Source organism: Oncorhynchus nerka, linkage group LG26 (assembly GCF_034236695.1).
Source record: "Oncorhynchus nerka isolate Pitt River linkage group LG26, Oner_Uvic_2.0, whole genome shotgun sequence".
NCBI classification, from domain to species: domain Eukaryota; kingdom Metazoa; phylum Chordata; class Actinopteri; order Salmoniformes; family Salmonidae; genus Oncorhynchus; species Oncorhynchus nerka.
Genome location: NC_088421.1, coordinates 30,973,769 through 30,995,320, shown reverse-complemented (window position 1 = coordinate 30,995,320; position 21,552 = coordinate 30,973,769). Strand labels below are relative to the sequence as shown.

Below are 21,552 nucleotides of genomic sequence, written 5' to 3'. Positions count from 1 at the left end.
TTATTTGAAAGTACAAGTAGTTGAATATTGCAATATGTGTGGAAATACACTTGGAAAGTATTGGCATGTATTTGAAAAAATACAAATATACTTCGATACTCCCATGCATTGGAACCAGGTCCGGTTGGCATTTGAAATAATCTATTTGGAAATAAGTATTTGAAAATACTTTCAAATTATAAGGTAAGGGTAAGTGTATGGGTAAAGGTTAGGTTTAGGGTAAGGATGTCCCAAGGAATCCTGGATAGCACTGATGAAAATGGTGCGTTGGGATGCTATCGAAAACTTTTATATTTGAAACAAACATGGGAACAAGCATCAGTTGTTACACCTCTGTAATTACCACCAGTTACATGTTGTTATTACAGTGTAACTATGAATTATCACAATTCATTACAATACTTGTAATGAATTACACTATAATAAGTCCTTCTTACAGCAATCACACTGTAATAATGAACCTGAAAATGAAGTGTTACGCAATCATTTGAAAAAACGTTCAAATACTTCCAATAGAAGTAGTTGATTTGGGCCACATTATTTGAAAATACTCAAACACACAGAAAATATGTATTTAAATAGAAAATGATAAAATACACATATATTTCAACCCAGGTCTGAAAATGACTGTACATTGCTATTATTTTGATGGCTACACAAACTAATAGTATTGTAGGTGTAGTATGTCTTTGAGTAGGAGCGTCATCGCATTGCCTGGAGAGAAAAAGGACTGCTGGATTAAATCAGTTTGCTCTGATGATGAGGACCACTACAAAGTTTTAGGATATTTTTCAATTAAAGTAAAGGACAGTAATGTTAAGAGTAAAGTAGGAAGACCAGAAAATAATCAATAAGATATTAATGTGTCATGAAAGGAGTGTGGCTATTTGCACTGGCAAAGCGGTTTTATGGGATCTGATAATTATGAGTTTTTCACTCCCCTGGTATTGGTTGGTGTCGGCAAGAAATTATGAGTAAAAATGTATCTGACACCAAGACAAGACCAAGACACTCCTAGGCCGGACTTGAGTAGGCTACTACAACACTGAAGATAACTGAGGCATGCATACATTATCCAGAGTCAATATCCTACACTGAATCATAATACAAGTGGGTCTGTCATACAGCCACATAAAACCCCACAGAATAGTGAAAGCTACTTCTTCCTGTCATTTCTTTCACATTGTTTGCTTATAACTGATGATCCCTCTTGAGTAGGACAATTTTGCCACTTGTTTTTTCTGTTGGTTTGTTTTTGTCTGTTGTTTAGGTGTTTGGGTTTGTGAGATAGTGGGTTACAAATACAATGTATAATTTATTGAAGAAATATGTTATTTATTGCATATATTATTTGTATATTTTATTTATTTATTATTTAGCTACTATATTGAGGAAAACTTTACTTACCATGACTGATAGCTATCTTAAGATCAATGCACTAACTGTAAATCGCTCTGGATAAGAGCATCTGCTAAATAACTCAAATGTAATCGTTATTAGAGCAGGATCTTAAAGTATTTTGAGGACAATGGAATTTAAATAAAGATGCCTTTATTAACCGTATACTTTCGTATTACTATGTTATTACTATAATGTGTTTGACTATATCATATGACTAGCCCTAGGCGTAACATTGTAGGCCACAAATATTCGGTAAAACTACATTGTCCACGTTAAAATATGACGTCACCACGTGATACTCAGCTGGGCTGCATTCAGTAAGTTTTTACGTTCTGGAACGTTCAATTGAACGGAAATGGTACTGAACGACCAGTTGAATAACTTGGAGGTTGTGGGTTGGGGAAAACTGATGTATAATAATAACGGTTGCGGGAACGCTGTCAGCATGGCCACTGCCCTTTAAATAAGTCACTCGTTGCTTCATGTCACACCTCACCACACCTACCAAACGGGAGCAAACGTAACTCAGTCTGTCCAAGAACGTACGAAAACGTTTTTTAACGTGTCGTTCAGTACAAACAGTTCTGCAACGTAGCAAACGTTCAAGTGAACTGAACGCACCTCTGTTGTGAGAGGACGGAACCGGAGGGAAAAATTATCCACGTCTATCGAACGCTTCCAGTGAGGGACAATTACACGGATATTGCCATTTCAATTGAAGCTTTTAAAGGGAATACACATTCGATTTTCTTAAAGAAAATAACGGAATTCATAGTGGCGGGGTAAGTGTAAATCCTATTTACAGGACCTATTTGTTCAAGCAAGGGAAGAAAATGGAGTTGGAGGACGGAGTAGTGTACCAGGACGACCCGGGGACATCGGCTATGATGTCGGAGCGGGTATCGGGCCTGGCCAACTCCATCTACCGCGAGTTCGAGAAACTGATAGGAAAATACGACGAAGATGTGGTGAAAGAACTGATGCCGCTCGTCGTGGCTGTGCTGGAGAACCTGGATTCGGTGTTCGCGGAAAACCAGGAGCATGAAGTGGAGCTAGAACTGTTAAAGGAGGACAACGAACAGCTCATCACGCAGTATGAACGGGAGAAAGCGCTGAGGAAACACGCAGAGGAGGTGAGTCCGGGCAGCGAACGACGGAGAGAGGGAGTGAGATGGAGGACATTGACAGCGGATTTTAAACGCAGCCTCTAGCTGCAAGGCCACCCAAGCCAGTGTTTTTATCACCAAAGCATCCCTACCGATGTCTATGTGTAGTGTAGAACATGCACGTGGTGCAATGTTGTCAACAAGGGATACCCACGAGGCTAATAATCTTATATTGTGGAAGGAGAGCCACGTTCGTAATATCTGCTTCCCAGTTAGAGGAGTAACTGTGTGATTAGTTTAGCATCATGCTAACAGTAGCCTACCCATCCATGGTGGATTGATTCACAGTAGCCTCAATTTCATCACGCACTAACACACAGAATGCCTGCGACAGATATGTTTTTCTCCTCTAAGTATATAGGTGCGCTTTTGATGTTGCCATGAGAGGACGTAGCCCCCAGTTAGTCAACCATCCATCCTTTTTTGTCAGACTGTTTGCCTGCTTGGCTATTGTAGCCTGCAATAACAGCTGTCAGCCTCTTATCACTTTGCAGGAAAATATCTTTAGTATATTGTTTTTTCTCCGAAGATAAACAGAGCCACTGGGAGAACTGTCTTCCTGTCAAGGTAAATCCAATCATATAATCAGAAACATCCCACCTGTGTTCTGCTCTCACACACCATTAGCTCCTGTCTAGACCAGTGATGTGTATAAACCCTGGATGACTGACAGGGGGGGGGGGTGTATTTAAACCACCTAGCAGTCTTCTTGGTACTTGTCACTTGTAAAAGAGACTACACATGTTACTGACCCCTATTTAATTCCATGTCATTTTGTTCTCGAAACATTGAATGTAAATAGTGTAGAATTCCATTCATTCCTATGGAGGACTGCTCCTACTGGGGAGTGCCAGTGTGGCTTCAAAGCCTCTCAATTAAGTGATAATGCTCGAGAAACCGGTGTTTGGAGAATATTTTGGAACGGGTGTTGTTACCGTGCCAATATATCCTCAAAACACTATCTTCGAAGTCTTTGAATCACTTTTATATATGGGTTACCAACATAATAATAATGATTGACATATTATTATTCCGTTATTATTAGAGGCTTGTGTCTTTTTTAATATGAAGGGATATTTCACTTTCTCTGGTCATAGGAGTAACAACATGAATTGGTGCAGAAATAATGCAGTGCAACTTAAGTTTCGCCATCAGCTGGATGACTGTCCTCTGTTTTCAGTGAAGGAAGGGAGAGAGGAGGGACGGTAAGTCAGGTGAGAGGCAGCTTCACGGCTGCTCCCTCCCTCCTCTCAGTGACCATCAGATGGAAGACTGTCCTCTGTTTTCAGTGAAGGGAGGGAGAGAGGAGGGACGGTAAGTCAGGTGAGAGGCAGCTTTACGGCTGCTCCCTCCCTCCTCTCAGTGACCATCAGATGGAAGACTGTCCTCTTTTTTCAGTGAAGGGAGGGAGAGAGGAGGGACGGTAAGTCAGGTGAGAGGCAGCTTCACGGCTGCTCCCTCCCTCCTCTCAGTGACCATCAGATGGAAGACTGTCCTCTTTTTTCAGTGAAGGGAGGGAGAGGAGAGGGAGAGAGCAGGGACGGTAAGTCAGGTGAGAGGCAGCTTCACGGCTGCTCCCTCCCTCCTCTCAGTGACCATCAGATGGAAGACTGTCCTCTTTTTTCAGTGAAGGGAGGGAGAGAGGAGGGACGGTAAGTCAGGTGAGAGGCAGCTTCACGGCTGCTCCCTCCCTCCTCTCAGTGACCATCAGATGGAAGACTGTCCTCTTTTTTCAGTGAAGGAAGGGAGAGAGGAGGGACGGTAAGTCAGGTGAGAGGCAGCTTCACGGCTGCTCCCTCCCTCCTCTCAGTGACCATCAGATGGAAGACTGTCCTCTTTTTTCAGTGAAGGAAGGGAGAGAGGAGGGACGGTAAGTCAGGTGAGAGGCAGCTTCACGGCTGCTCTCTCCTTCCTCTCAGTGACCATCAGATGGAAGACTGTCCTCTTTTTTCAGTGAAGGGAGGGAGAGAGGAGGGACGGTAAGTCAGGTGAGAGGCAGCTTCACGGCTGCTCCCTCCCTCCTCTCAGTGTCCATCAGATGCAGACCATCAGTCCCAGTAAATAAAGGCTGTATATTATGCTCACTCAGCAGTGCCCCGCAAGTAATACAACAAATGTTCTATTACCCGTGTGATCATGGACCTAAAATATTCTATTACCCGTGTGATCATGGACCTAAAATGTTCTATTACCCATGTGATCATGGACCTAAAATGTTCTATTACCCGTGTGATCATGGACCTAAAATGTTCTATTACCCATGTGATCATGGACCTAAAATGTTTTAACATAATTTGAAAATGGTCTGAGAAAAACAAGGGTAATCAAGAGTAAATCCGATTATGTCGGCACACCCCACGTTGTCACCATAATAAGAGTTCAAAATGCCCACTGTGTTCATACAGTATTTCACAAGAACATATGAATTCTTTAGACACTCAGAATGGTGACAAATGCATGCTGAGGGCAAATAGAGAGCCACTCTACAAATGATCACTAACTCAAACAGGTCTATAACAGATAAAAATATCAAATATGTTCCAACTTCCCCCAGTCACACCTTACTAATAGTGAGCGAGCAACTTTCAAACAATGATCCCCACTTTTCCCTACCAGCATATCAAGGAAATGATGAGGAGCACTACAACGTTTTAGGATATTTTTCAATGAAAGTAAAGTACAGTAATGTTAAGAGTAAAGTAGGAAGACCAGAAAATAGTCCATAAGATATTATTATATTTTTTTTCCTTTTGGAAAAGTTTTATTATTACATTTCCTTTAAAAACAGATAATTTATATTTGTACAACATTTATACACATAAAAACAGCATTTGAATATTACATTTACATTTGTTAAAAACTACATGTTAAAAACAATAGAAACAACCATGAATAAAAGTACCTTTTCTTGTAAAACATCCAATCTGTAAAAGCCATTTAAAATGTATATTAATGATTTAACAAAAGTAATGCTAAGATATTAATGTGTCATGAAAGGAGTGTGGCTATTTGCACTGGCAAAGCGGTTTTATGGGATCTGATAATTATGAGTTTTTCACTCCCCTGGTATTGGTTGGTCTCGGCATGAAATGACGAGTAAAAATGTATCTGACACCAAGACAAGACCGAGACACTCCTAGGCCGGACTTGAGTAGGCTACTACAACACTGAAGATAACTGAGGGATGCATACATTATCCATAGTCACTATCCTACACTGAATCATAATACAAGTGGGTCTGTCATACAGCCACATAAAACCCCACAGAATAGTGAAGGCTCCTTCTTCCTGTCATTCCTTTCAAATTGTTTGCTTATAACTGATGATCCCTCTTGCGTAGGACAAGTTTGCATAGTCAAGCATAGTCAACATGCAGTGATGATGTATTGGGTCTATAGGCCACCTCACAAACCTCATTGTTACAGAACTGTTTTTAATTGCTTAACATTGAATAGGTTTAGGTTTAAAAAAAAATCTGAGCGGTAGATCTCGGATTGCATTTTGACTCAAAGTGATTTTGAATCCGTTGGTGACCACTGCTCTAAACTAAAGCATCAGTAATCAGACAAGAGTATAGACAAATACAGTCAGGCTATTATACAGCGTCCATAAGTGGGCCGCAATTACCTATTGTAGTCTAGGAAAAGCCCTTGAAACTGTTTATGAATGAGTAGTTACACATTTACATTTATGAGAAGTGAATTAGGTTATAGAGACAAACATTCCTAATCGGGCAAGGTACATTGGACACACACACACACACACACACACACACACACACATAGAGAAGATGCTGTATTCTGCCTCAGAAGCAGCAGGTTTAGTGACTCAGCAATTTATCAAGACTGCTCATCGGATGGAGAGAGGAGGAGAGGATGAGGTGAGAAAGGACAGAACAGAATTAAGAGGACAGGACAAGCGAGTGAAGAAGCGGAGAAGAGGGGAGATAAAACAGAACTGGGTTTTACTGGCACTTGCAGTATGAAGGGTTTTCATGCTATTTCTGTAGTTACACCTTTTCTCACTGTATCATCCTGAATGAGTTGTTACTTGAGTAATCATGACATTACTACTCAAATATGTAAAAAATAAATAATAATTTGGAGTGTATAATACTGTGAGAATAAAGTTCCATCCATCAGTCTGCATTGTTTCAACTGCTTTGGATATGCATCTTAAGTTCCTCTAGTAAAGGTAACATATTAAGCTCCTCCCTCTAGTAAAGGTAACATATTAAGCTCCTCTAGTAAAGGTAACATATTAAGCTCCTCTAGTAAAGGTAACATATTAAGCTCTTCCCTCTAGTAAAGGTAACATATTAAGCTCCTCTAGTAAAGGTAACATATTAAGCTCCTCTAGTAAAGGTAACATATTAAGCTCCTCCTTCTAGTAAAGGTAACATATTAAGCTCCTCCTTCTAGTAAAGGTAAAGAAATAGGCATCAGGAATAGAAGAGGAACTTAGCATCTGTCCAGGCCCATACACAGAGTCATGACCCTACCTCAGTGGGGAGAACGATCACCATAGAACTAAAGGTTGCCTTGCCCCTACAGCAGACCTAGGATCAGCTCAGCCTACCACACTTTTTTTTACCACAGCCATTTGGGGTCAAAATGACTGAACTGAGCTTTGATCAGTGGTTACAGACAACTTCAAGACTGCGGGGCTTCACTTGCAGCACTGCCCAGTCTGGTTTGACCTATTTCTGTGTGTGTTTTGGTTTGTGTCCATGTGTGTGTTTGTTGGACCTCTTGCTGCCTGGCCCTGAGTCTTAGTGAGGGAGAGTTGGATGTGACTCGGACCGTTTGTCTTTCTGTAGTCCCATTGGAGCAAACTCAGCGTGTAGTGCTGTTTTAGGCTTCTCCACTCTGTCCAGGCTGTGACACAGAAACAGTGAGACACACTCCTCCAGCCCGCCTTGGGTTTCTTCATCCCAGGAAGCCTTGTGTTCCCCAGAAAAGATGCAGATGAGGAGGAGGGGGGGGGTGGGGACCGAGGTTTTCGTATTGTTGGCTGTGTGGGTTATGATTTCCAGGTCATGTGATCCTTTGTGATGGCCAGGGCTCACTGAGAGGGAGAAACTTCCCTGTGCCTTGGCTTCTATTAGTACTCTTGTGCCTGGTGTTGCACCATAAACCTTCCCCATTTTACTCAATATTGACCTACTCTGTTTCCAAGGGAATGGTTTGTCAAACCCTCTTGGATTTTATCCAGGAGAAAATAAAGAGCAACATCTGTTTCCCTAATGTCTTATAGGCCACTCTGAAATATAAAAAGGAAAACGCCACATTGCTGCTCATGTTCCTAAGTGATGTTATTATAACAAGGTTTCCACCCTTAGGTCTTCATCAGGCAACAGTACCTGGATGTGTGTTCTTCAGCTTTTATAGGCCCCTCTGCCACGCATTGAATCTGTTGTCGTTATTTAACAGATCGCTCAAATCGGAAACACAAACCTGGAAAAATAAAGAAGGGTGTTCAGCTGTGTGCATCTTATCACCACTATGAGGAGTAAAGTCTCCATGATATAGTAGTTCATCACACAGTTCCCTTTGTACAAATCATACACTGTTTGACTGTTTATAGAAATGTGAGTGAGCGTAAGTAGATTTCACTCCAGTTCGACATTCATCCCTAAGGTGTGGTTATAAACTGACACTTTACAGACATGTGGCAGGTAATACTTCATCCTTAACCAATGTTTTGAATCACGATGAATCTACATGGATGCAAACAATGGCCGCCCCCTCAGAGGTGGCACCATTGGTTCAAAAGTGGTGTGGCAAAATTTGTCTGTGTCTTTTCTGGGGCATGGAGTTTTTCCTGATCATGACCTGGTCAGGTAAAACTCTGGGTCCTATTCGTAGGCTATGACAAAATATTCTTATTATACATAGCTTCCCTTTTCATCTGTGTTATGACTATAGACGTGTGCTTTTAATTGTCTGCTCATGTGAATTGAAAACCATTTTGACCTGAGGTGACTCAAACTATCACAAACCTTGTTGTTATTCATTCTGAATATAATATCAAAACAGCCAGAGACAGCAACTTCAATGGACAACATACTCTGTAGTTTAGTGGACTACTATAGCAGGGCTGAGCGTTATGCAAAGAATGGTTACAATGACTTTAAATATGAATTACACTCTACACACACACATACACACACAATGTTAAGCAGTGGACTTATAAATAAATACAGAAAGGTTTCAATGTAGAAAGTATACATTTTATGTCATCTGATTAATGATGCTCTTCTGCTATTAATTCTGTAAGCTTTATGTAAGGCAGGGTTACATTTAACACTATACACAGTAGACTTTGTAACAGTTTTTTATGTGTAAGTTATAAAACCACTAACCTTCTGTTGTTGTCTGACAATGTTGTTATTATCATGGTTGGCCAGCCTAGTGAAGCAAAGACACAGCCAAGGCTGACTCATCTACAAATCAATATACACTGCTCAAAAAAATAAAGGGAACACTAAAATAACACATCCTAGATCTGAATTAATGAAATATTCTTATTAAATACTTTTTTCTTTACATAGTTGAATGTGCTGACAACAAAATCACACAAAAATTATCAATGGAAATGAAATGTATCAACCCACAGAGGTCTGGATTTGGAGTCACACTCAAAATTATAGTGGAAAACCACACTACAGGCTGATCCAACTTTGATGTAATGTCCTTAAAACAACTCAAAATGGGGCTCAGTAGTGTGTGTGGCCTCCACGTGCCTGTATGACCTCCCTACAACGCCTGGGCATGCTCCTGATGAGGTGGTGGATGGTCTCATGAGGGATCTCCTCCCAGACCTAGACTAAAGCATCTGCCAACTCCTGGACAGTCTGTGGTGGTTGGTGGATGGAGCGAGACATGATGTCCCAGATGTGCTCAGTTGGATTCAGGTCTGGGGAACGGGCGGGCCAGTCCATAGCATCAATGCCTTCCTCTTGCAGGAACTGCTGACACACTCCAGCCACACGAGGTCTAGCATTGTCTTGCATTAGGAGGAACCCAGGGCCAACATATGGTCTCACAAGGGGTCTGAGGATCTCATCTCGGTACCTAATGGCAGTCAGGCTACCTCTGGCGAGCACATGGAGGGCTGTGCGGCCCCTCAAAGAAATGCCACCCCACACCATGACTGACCCACCGCCAAACCGGTCATGCTGGAAGACGTTGCAGGCAGCAGAACGTTCTCCACGGCGTCTCCAGACTGTCACGTCTGTCACATGTGCTCAGTGTGAACCTGCTTTCATCTGTGAAGAGCACAGGGCGCCAGTGGCGAATTTGCCAATCTTGGTGTTCTCTGGCAAATGCCAAACGTCCTGCACGGTGTTGGGCTGTAAGCACAACCCCCACCTGTGGACGCCGGGCCCTCATACCACCCTCATGGAGTCTGTTTCTGACCGTTTGAGCAGACACATGCACATTTGTGGCCTGCTGGAGGTCATTTTGCAGGGCTCTGGCAGTGCTCCTCCTGCTCCTCCTTGTACAAAGGCGGAGGTAGCAGTCCTGCTGCTGGGTTGTTGCCCTCCTACGGCCTTCTCCACGTCTCCTGATGTACTGGCCTGTCTCCTGGTAGCGCCTCCATGCTCTGGACACTACGCTGACAGACACAGCAAACCTTCTTGCCACAGCTCGCATTGATGTGCCATCCTGGATGAGCTGCACTACCTGAGCCACTTGTGTGGGTTGTAGACTCCGTCTCATGCTACCACTAGAGTGAAAGCACCGCCAGCATTCAAAAGTGACCAAAACATCTGCCAGGAAGCATAGGAACTGAGAAGTGGTCTGTGGTCTCCACCTGCAGAACCACTCCTTTATTGGGGGTGCCTTGCTAAATGCCTATAATTTCCACCTGTTGTCTATTCCATTTGCACAACAGCATGTGACATTTATTGTCAATCAGTGTTGCTTCCTAAGTGGACAGTTTTATTTCACAGAAGTGTGATTGACTTGGAGTTACATTGTGTTGTTTAAGTGTTCCCTTAATTTTTTTGAGCAGTGTATGTAACTAGGCCTACTCATTATTATTTGTAAATTAGTCAGTCACCATTTACCTACAATGCATCACATATAAACCCAGCAAAAAAATAATCTTCCCTTTTTCAGGACCCTGTCTTTCAACGATAATTCATAAAAATCTAAATAACTTCACAGATCTGAATTTTTAAGGGTTTAACACTGTTTCCAATACTTGGAACGGTCGTTAAGACACTAACAGCTTACGGACGGTAGGCAATTAAGGTCACAGTTAAGAAAACTTAGGACACTACAGATGTCATGTATTGTCATATTATGTCTTGTTCCTGTTCTTTCTCTTCACTCTGTCTCCCTCTGCTGGTCGTATTAGGTTACCTTCTCTTTCTCTCCTCCTCCAGCTGTTCCTCATCTCCTCTAACTACCTCGTTCACCCTTTTCCCACCTGTTCCCTTTTTTCCCTCTGATTAGGTCTCTATTTCTCTCTCTGTTCCTGCTTCTTTCTTTGTCAGATTCTCGTTTGAGTTTCTCATGCCAGAACCAAACTATCGTCTCGTTTGCTTCACCCTTGTCCCGTCCTGTCGGAATCTGCCTGGCAAGTGCATCCTGTACTCAGCTAACTGTCTTATCGTTGGTACTGTGTCCAGTTCATCTGATGCTACGTTGTGTCCAGTTCATCTGATGCTACGTGAGATCAGGTACCTCTGTTCCTCTACGACCCGCGCCTACCCAGAGAGACCTGCAGCCTGTCACCGCTAACCCTGCTATTCTCCTCTGCTGCTAAGAAGGGGGCTCTTTGTAATTATCAGAAGGACTTTTTGTTTCATTTGTCGCCCTCTCTGCGGGTTGTCTATTTTGCCATTATCTACATCTGAAGAGGATCTATGTCTTCCCTGTGTTTACATTAAAGGACTCTGTTTTTGTTAAACCGCTTTTGTGTCCTCACTCAAGTGCATAACAACAGAAGCCTTTCTACTGACTCTGAAAAACACCAAAAGATAGATGCCCAGGGTCCCTGCTCATCTGCGTGAACGTGCCTTAGGCATTCTGCAAGGAGGCATGAGGACTGCAGATGTGGCCAGGGCAATAAATTGCAATGTCCGTACTGTGAGACGCCTGAGACAGGACGGACAGCTGACCGTCCTCGCAGTGGCAGACCACGTGTAACAACACCTGCACAGGATCGGTACATCCGAACATCACACCTGCAGGACAGGTACAGGATGGCAACAACAACTGCCCGAGTTACACCAAGAACGCACAAGCCCTCCATCAGTGCTCAGACTGTCCGCAATAGGCTGAGAGAGGCTGGACAGGTCTTGTAGTCCTGTTGTAAGGCAGGTCCTCACCAGACATCACCGGCAACAGTGTCGACTATGGGCACAAACCCACCATCGCTGGACCAGACAGGACTGGCAAAAAGTGCTCTTCACTGACGAGTCGCGGTTTTGTCTCACCAGGGGTGATGGTTGGATTCGCATTTATCGTTGAAGGAATGAGTGTTACACCGAGGCCTGTACTCTGGAGCAGGATCGATTTGGAGGTGGAGGGTCCGTCATAGTCTGGGGCGGTGTGTCACAGCATCATCGGGCTGAGCATGTCATTGCAGGCAATCTCAACGCTGTGCGTTACAGGAAAGACATCCTCCTCCCTCATGTAGTACCCTTCCTGCAGGCTCATCCTGACATGACCCTCCAGCATGACAATGCCACCAGCCATACTGCTCGTCCACTGTGCGTGATTTCCTGCAAGACAGGAATGTCAGTGTTCTGCCATGGCCAGTGAAGAGCCCAGATCTAAATCCCACTGAGCACGTCTGGGACCTGTTGGATCGGAGGGTGAGGGCTATTGCCATTCTCCCCAGAAATGTCCGGGAACTTGCAGGTGCATTGGTGTAAGAGTGAGGTAACATCTCACAGCAAGAACTGGCAAATCTGGTGCAGTCCATGAGGAGGAGATGCACTGCAGTACTTAATGCATCTGGTGGCCACACCAGATACTGACTATTACTTTTGATTTTGACCCCACCTTTGCTCAGGGACATGTTATTCAATTTCTGTTAGTCACATGTCTGTGGAACTTGTTCAGTTCATATCTCAGTTGTTGAATCTTGTTATGTTCATACAAATATTTACACATGTTAAGTTTGCTGAAAATAAACACAGTTGACAGTAAGAGGATGTTTCTTTTTTTTCTGAGTTGAGATGTTCTTGACCATGGACAGTGAAAACATATTTCACCCTTCAAGACTCTGCTTGCCTAGACTCACTGCACTGCTTCCAACAACACATTGTTGGGACATGAGACGGTCGATGAAACACCAACGTTTCAGATGACACAAACTGACACTGGTAGTACTCCAAAACATATTTTGCAATTTTAACCATCGGTTCAAGAAGTATCTCTGGGTAGGCCAAGGGGCCTCGTTCAGAAGAACAACATTAGATAACTAAAGTGCTGCAGTGGAGAGTGGAGATGATGACAGGGCAGCCCGTGTCCCAAATGGCACCCTATTCCCTATATAGTACACAAGTTTTGACCAGAGCCCTAAGGGCCCATTTGGTGCACTACATAGGGAATAGGTTGTCATTTGGGAATAGGTTGCCATTTGGGATGCAACCTAACTGTTGAACCGCATTAACCAGAGTCCCGATGAGGGGTGTTATGAATCATGGGGGTATGGAATGTTCAATGCTGTGATTCCTCAAATGTATCCTCTCCTCTCTCCTTTCCTCTTTATTGTGTCCATCCTTCGCAGCATAGGTTGGTTCCCTAGTGCTCACTGTAGGAACTGATTGCCAGTCAAATCCATATATTCAATTATTAAATCAACTACTTTTAATTGAAAATAATGTACCCCTTTTCATGAAGTAGATTTTATTGTATGTTACTCATTCTGTTGCACTCTATTCTAACCAAACCTGCATTACCAGTTCATATCACTAGGTGTCACTATGCACTAGCTCGTCGAAAAAGATGGCTGCCTGTCTCTGTATTTGTGAAAGTTATGGTGGTGCTAGAATCCATAAATTCCCTCTTTATGGTTGGACAAATGTGTGTTCATATTGTCTGGAGACTGCTCTGTGGCGGAATTTGTAGGTTTTTTACTTTTAAGACAGTGAAATTTGCAACACAAACCTTTGTGAATAATCACCAGCAGTGCAAATAAAATAATATGCCAATGAACATTACTGGACTAACAAACTTTCCAGGAACTTCCGTATCCATTGTCCTTGGGTAGCAACAGCAGATTGTTTCATCTTCTTTATCCTGTGCCAAACACATTTATTCAGTGAGTCTAAATCATAATGTTAGCTGCTGGCTACATGATTGCATCAACCTAGCTAGCTAATGTTAGCTAGCTAGCTATCTAGCAAGGCTACTCTAAAGCTAACATTAGTAGTTTTGTTAGCTAGCTAGCTATAGATTGGATCATTCTAGATAGTTTTAGATGACTAAACTGCTTTTATTAACTGCTTTTATTCACACATGCCTTGTTTTCCATGAAAATGTGTGTTCATTTGCAGGTTTAAAAATATTTTAAGAAAGGTGTTGATGTTTATGGTTAGGTACACATTGGTGCAACAACAGAGCTTTTTTCGCAAATGCGCTTGTTAAATCACCCGTTTGGCGAAGTAGGCTGTGATTCAATGATAAATTAACAGGCACCGCATCGATTATATGCAACGCAGGACAAGCTAGATAAACTAGTAATATTATCAACTATGTATAGTTAACTAGTGATTATGTTAAGATTGATTGTTTTTTATAAGATACGTTTAATGCTAGCTAGCACCTTACCTTGGCTCCTTGCTGCACTCGCATAACAGGTAGTCAGCCTGCCACGCAGTCTCCTCGTGCAATGTAATCGGCCATGATCGGTGTCCAAAAAAGCGGATTACCGATTGTTATGAAAACTTGAAATCAGCCCTAATTAATCGGCCATTCCGATTAATCGGCCGAGCTCTAGTTTCCACTAGATAACACGACCACAAAGTCAGATTGCTCCAGGATTCCACACTGGAGAGGAGTGTGAGCGAAGAAATAAACCAAGTGCAGAGTCAAAAAACGATATGCTGGTGCAACCAAACATAGTTGTTGAGAGGTGTGGTTAATTAGGCTCTGTAGGCTGTAGCTAGAAGACCACTGTGACTGACAAGTGAATCCACCTGTCACAGCGAGCATGGGGGTTACCACATGAAATCCCAGGGACAGGGTTTTATTCACTAAACATGCAAACAGGCTGAAATTGGGGGAGGTACTATGTCAACTTGCCCAATAAGAAATGCCTGCTTTCTTTTCTGTTGCAAAATGTTTTTCTATGACGTGAACTATTGAATTTGTCTGGTAAACGTGTTCAGTGCCGCTGCATTCACACCAGATTGAAGTACTGGGGCAAATGCCGTCTTGCCACACGTTTTCCAGCGGCTCTGTGCTCCCTGGTTTGTTCTTCTAGGGGAGAGGAGCACAGAAGGCCTGGGTAATACAGTATGGTGGCCAGATGATTAGCTGCAGCCTTTCTAGCTGTGTTGAACGTTACAGGTAGAAATGTATTCTATAGAATGTTATGGCTTTGTTTAATGATGAAAATATATCATTATCTGATGTACTGAAGGCAGCTCTAATTTCAATGCATCTATAAATGTGAAAACAGAAAATAAGAAAGGAGAGGACTGAAGAGCAGGCTAGAGTAAAGTATTACAGCTGGCAGGATGTGAAAGCACACACACACACACACACACACACACACACACACACACACACACACACACTGGATTTCTGTCCAGGACACACTTCTCTGACACACCAGGAGGATGTGGGAGTGGAGGGGACCTGCATTTCCGGGTGAACAGAAGACTTCCAGATCCTGGTCTGTCTATGTAACACTGGTCTGTCTATGTAACATAGTAGTAGACATCCCTGCTTCTTAGAGTGTAGTCTAGACTATGTTGTGGCAGTAGCTACACATGTACCCCTCTGTATAACGTACAGGGTGGTCCTGTATTTGGTCAAATAATAATTCTGCTCTCTATATTCGCAGTGTCTCTTTTAAACTGTATTATGTAATGTAATGTGTGTGTGTGTGTGTGTGTGTGTGTGTGTGTGTGGTGTGAGAGAGTGGTGTGTGTGTGTACAGTTGTGGCCAATTGTTTTTTAGAATGACACAAATATGAATTTCCACGAAGTTTGCTGCTTCAGTGTCTAGATATTTTGGTCAGATGTTACTATGGAATACTGAAGTATAATTACAAGCATTTCATAAGTGTCAAAGGCTTTTATTGACAATTACATGAAGTTGATTCAAGGAGTCAATATTTGCAATGTTGACCCTTCTTTTTCAAGACCTCTGCAATCCGCCCTGGCATGCTGTCAATTAACTTCTGGGCCACATTCTGACTGATGGCAGCCCATTCTTGTGTAATCAATGCTTGGAGTTTGTCCGATTTTTATTTTTTGTTTGTCCACCCGCCTCTTGAGGATTGACCACAAGTTCTCAATGGGATTAAGGTCTGGGGAGTTTCCTGGCCATGGATCCAAAATATTGATGTTTTGTTCCCCGAGCCACTTAGTTATCACTTTTGCCTTATGGCAAGGTGCTCCATCATGCTGGAAAAGGCATTGTTCGTCACCAAACTGTTCCTGGATGGTTGGGATAAGTTGCTCTCGGAGGATGTGTTGGTACCATTCTTTATTCATGGCCGTGTTCTTAGGCAGAATTGTGAGCGAGCCCACTCCCTTGGCTGAGAAGCAACCCCACACATGAATGGTCTCAGGATACTTTACTGTTGGCATGACACAGGACTGATGGTAGCACTCACCTTGTCTTGTTCGTCACCAAACTGTTCCTGGATGGTTGGGATAAGTTGCTCTCGGAGGATGTGTTGGTACCATTCTTTATTCATGGCCGTGTTCTTAGGCAGAATTGTGAGCGAGCCCACTCCCTTGGCTGAGAAGCAACCCCACACATGAATGGTCTCAGGATACTTTACTGTTGGCATGACACAGGACTGATGGTAGCACTCACCTTGTCTTCTCTTCTCCAAAGCTTTTTTTTCGTATGCCCCAAACGATTGGAAAGTGGATTCATCAGAGAAAATTACTTTACCCCAGTCCTCAGCAGTCCAATCCCTGTACCTTTTGCAGAATATCAGTCTTTCCCCGATGTTTTTCCTGGAGAGAAGTGGCTTCTTTGCTGCCCTTCTTGACACCAGGTCATCCTCCAAAAGTCTTTGCCTCACTGTGCGTGCAGATTCACTGACACCTGCCTGCTGCCATTCCTGAGCAAGCTCTGTACTGGTGGTGCCCTGATCCCACAGCTGAATCCACTTTAGGAGACGGTCCTGGCGCTTCCGATAAATGGTTGATTTAGTTGCAATCTTACTGGCAGCAATATCCTTGCCTGTGAAGCCGTTTTTGTGCAAAGCAATGATGACGCCACGTGTTTCCTTGCAGGTAACCATGGTTGACAGAGGAAGAACAATGATTCCAAGCACCACCCTCCTTTTGAAGCTTCAAGTCTGTTATTCGAACTCAATCAGCATGATCTCCAGCAATGAGCAGTGATCTCCAGCCTTGTCCTCGTCAACACTCACACCTGTATTAATGAGAGAATCACTGACATGATGTCAGCTGGTAATTTTGTGGCAGGACTGAAATGCAGTGGAAATGTTTTTGGCGATTCAGTTCCTTTGCATGGCAAAGAGGGACTTTGCAATTAATTGCAATTAATCTGATCACTCTTCATAACATTCTGGAGTATATGCAAATTGCCATCATACAAACTGAGGCAGCAGACTATGTGAAAATGAACATTTGTGTCATTCTCAAAACTTTTGGCCACGACTGTATATGTTACTGATGAAAGAGAGTTACTGAGGGTCCTCTCTGTGTGTCTCTGAGCAGAAGTTCATGGAGTTTGAGGACAGTCAGGAGCAGGAGAAGAAGGACCTTCAGAACCATGTGGGCAGAATGGAGTCCCACTCCCGCCAGCTTGAGCTCAAGATCAAGAACTATGCAGACCAAAGTAAGTTTACACATCACTCACTCGCTCACTCGCTCACTCACTCACTCACTCACTCACTCACTCACTCACTCACTCACTCACTCACTCACTCACTCACTCACTCACTCACTCACTCACTCACTCACTCACTCACACACACACACAGGCTGAATCCCAAATCGACCCCTTACCCTCCACTTCGCGTTCACATGCACCTCCGCCATTTGCACTAGTGTCCCAAAGCTGAGTGAGTGAAAGCTACTGAGGGTGTGTAGGGGCTTATTAGCCCCTCCGGTAGGCACTTCCACTGAGTCTGCAACACTACCTGATCCATAGCAATGTGCAATCCCGTAAAGCACTGCGTTATTTTTGAGTTCTCGCAATTTCACATAAAAGAATGGAGAGACGTGCCTAATGCATTTGTTTGTCTAATGTCGAAACTTGATACATGTAAAAGAAGAAATAACACCCAAATGAAATGTTTTACTGTTGCTGAGGTTCAGATTTTGTAAAACGACAGGGTGGATTTGTTCATTTGAATTTCATGCTTGTTTTATTATTTAAAAGGGTAACATGAACTGCATCATTCAAGTCAGGAGTGTGTCCTGGCGTTGATGGGCTTATTGATCCCCTCGCCGCTCTCTGGAAGTCACCCTCAGAGTTTCATGAGCAACACGTGACAACGGAGTGATTTGGTCGGGGCGAGGAGGTGGTTTTAGATTCACCATCTCACTCCTGTTTCTCCTCTCTCCCTCTCACACTGAATCCACACATACATTACCCACCCACCCACCCACACAGCCACATACATGCATTTCACATCATTGGTATGCCTACCATTTTGCACACAGCAGTCCATATATAGCATCTCCATGGAGCCCAGTGCAAATGTATTTCCATGATATTCTCTGCCTCTGCCTTTCTCATCTCCCATTAATCCTTCGGACAATTATTTAGACACACGCACACACGCACGCACACACACACACGCATTCATTCACACTCTTTTTGGGTGACAGTAATGGGATTACAGGATTACTGTTACTCCCATCCTCTTTAAGTGGCAGCCAGGCACCACATCCCATTGGTGGATTTAGGAGGGGAGTCTGATGCGGTGCCTTTAGGGAACACATGCATCCACAGTGTGATGTGTTAGCTCAAACCTCTGTTAGCAATTACTTATTGAGGAGGAGAGAACCATAGCTTCATAAACTGACATACTGCTGTTGTTCTTCAGTCTTAGGAAAATGACAATCTGACTGCCAGTTCCTGCCTCAGCCATTTCCTTTATTGTTGTCATGCTAAACAATTGCTAAAGCAGAAACAGACTGGCAACCCAGGCCTGGGAAATGCAGATCGTAACGGCACACGCCCTGTGTGTATAAACAGTTACGAGTCCTATTCATGTAGTTAACCATCTGTAGAGCACGCTGTCCTGGCTGCTGCCACTCCCAGTCTGTGGTGAATAATTCATGGGTCATTATGCTGTTCCAGACAGGCGTTCTCCAACCAGGGCAGAGTCCACAGCTACTCTATGTGTAGAGTTGCCCACAAGCTACTCTGTGTGGATAGTCTTAGACTGCAGGCATCATCTCTTACTTGCCCTCTTACTTCAATTGGGAAGCTTGTATGAAGGAGAAGAGGACTGGACTTCCAGATCCGTGGTTACTTTGCAGGACAGTGGTACACTAGAATGCTGTTTAGACATGGTGTGTATCTGCTGCAGGGTTGTGGTCAATTCCATTTCAATTCCAGTCAATTCTGGAAGTACACTGAAATTCCAATTATCTTCAATGCTTTTCAGTTAGGAAAATTGGAATTTGGTTTACTTTCTGAATTGCCTGGAATTAAAATGGAATTGAGCCCAACCCTGATCTGCAGACACAACTCTTGGTTTCTTTGACAATGGCGTTCATTGTCTTTTGTCAAAAAGAAACAGAATATTGCGTAGATGCAGTTCTTCCTCTCACCCAGTCCACCCACCAGAGTGAGCCAACGTTCTAAACACACTAACTCGGTCTACATCCTACCCACTCTCACCACTCCTCAGAGAAGGACCACATAGCTGTCCTGCGGATGCCTGTTGGGCAGGCAGAGAGAAAGGCCCCTCCCATAGCTGGCCACAGTCACTGTGGTTCGTATGAATGGCTGGGAAGTATTTCCACCACAATGTGCATGTTAATGTAATACACTGCACTGATGCTTAAAAACCGTGATGAATCAATCCATCCATATGTGGGAACAGTTAGACACCAGGCTAGACATGTACAGTATACATGGTATATGGGTGCAGTTGTATAGCACATGCAGTATATGGCTCTGGCTAATTAGCCCTAAGACAGGGAGACCTACCTACCTAACTAACTAACTAATCTGGAGTCAGAACAATCTGTCCTCCTCTATGTGATGTGGAGTAGTGGTCCCTCATTCAGGAGATGTGTAATGGATTGATATAATATCAATAACACCACAGTGAGATGATGTTAATTAGGGAGATGGGGATGGGGCCCTTATCCTGTAATCTACAGTCAGATAGAATGAACTCTTTGGTCCCTGCTATGCTGATCAAAGGGAATTCATCCACCAAAGAGGAACTGATCATACTGTAATGAAGACCCATGAATAACGTCACGCTGCACCCACTACTGGACTGCACTGCCAGTCCGATGACATCATCATAAATGGCCCACCACCACAGCCTTGTGTGACATGCGTTCCTAGTGCCAGTCGGCTACATCATGGAAATGGTACCGTTGACCTTGTTGTAGTGGTGCCATGTTCCCATGTTATATCATTCGCCCAGTACGCAATTATCTGACTTTCCAGATTATTCTAGGGTTATCCCTGTACCAGAACATCACCATGAAAAGCTCTAGCCTCTTCAACTCTGTTTCATCTAGACACAGAGTGGAGATGCTCTGTTTCATCTAGACACAGAGTTGAGATGCTCTGTTTCATCTAGACACAGAGTGGAGATGCTCTGTTTCATCTAGACACAGAGTGGAGATGCTCTGTTTCATCTAGACACAGAGTGGAGATGCTCTGTTTCATCTAGACACAGAGTGGAGATGCTCTGTTTCATCTAGACACAGAGTTGAGACGCTCTGTTTCATCTAGACACAGAGTGGAGATGCTCTGTTTCATCTAGACACAGAGTGGAGATGCTCTGTTTCATCTAGACACAGAGTTGAGACGCTCTGTTTCATCTAGACACAGAGTGGAGATGCTCTGTTTCATCTAGACACAGAGTGGAGATGCTCTGTTTGATCAGTATACATCAACAGCACATATCAATTCATCACATGAAGTTACCCCGCCCTTATTTTCCTTTCACATCAGACACAGACACAGAATCCCTCTAGAATAGTCATGGCATTTTCAATTCAAACTTTACCATAACCTCACAGCAGTATTTTAAATTCAAACATTATCCCAGTGTCCCAGCAGCGTTTGAAGAGTGTTAATGCCAGTGTAATTGATAGTATCCCTGTGCTGTTCTCCTGCTGTTGTGCTGCTCTACGCCAGGTTTAGGCTAAACCAGACAGACTAATGGGAGGATTAGGGCTTTTTGTCACCTCTTAAATCGGGCCTATTTAAAATCATTTGAGAGAGATTACTTCCTCTGTGCTGTGAGTTCCCCGCCCCATTGGCGTCACACAACAGTCTAGTGTCTGATGTCTTATTACCGTTGAACCGAGGACACCTAGTGGCAGATCATTGTCATTACAGGGAGTAGAGTATAGCTTGTCCCACATCTTTCCTTGCTGGGCTGCTTTCAATTGATGTTGATAATGTGGGCTGGCTGTAGTGGCTATAATAGCGTTGATAACAGACACAGTCGTCTCTCTGGAAACACAAGAATATGAAAGTATTTTATCTCAGTTCAAAGCTGTTCTATTTGTGTGGTCATTGAAGCTTTACCTTTTGTCACAATATGGTGTTACTAATGACTCATTGGTTAGCCTCTGTGTCTGTGTTTCCTTATAAG

At 43.3% G+C, this 21,552-nt stretch overlaps 1 protein-coding gene across 1 annotated transcript in view; it reads left to right on the top strand.

The window, feature by feature from the left end:
• Positions 1 to 2,017: 2,017 nt before the first annotated feature.
• Positions 2,018 to 21,552, top strand: part of spag9a (sperm associated antigen 9a) — a 60,913-nt gene continuing 41,378 nt past the window's right edge. Inside the window, 2 exon segments of the mRNA XM_065010395.1 lie at positions 2,018 to 2,534; positions 17,465 to 17,585. Of these exon segments, the coding sequence (XP_064866467.1) occupies positions 2,235 to 2,534; positions 17,465 to 17,585 (421 nt within the window). The 5' untranslated portion in view covers positions 2,018 to 2,234.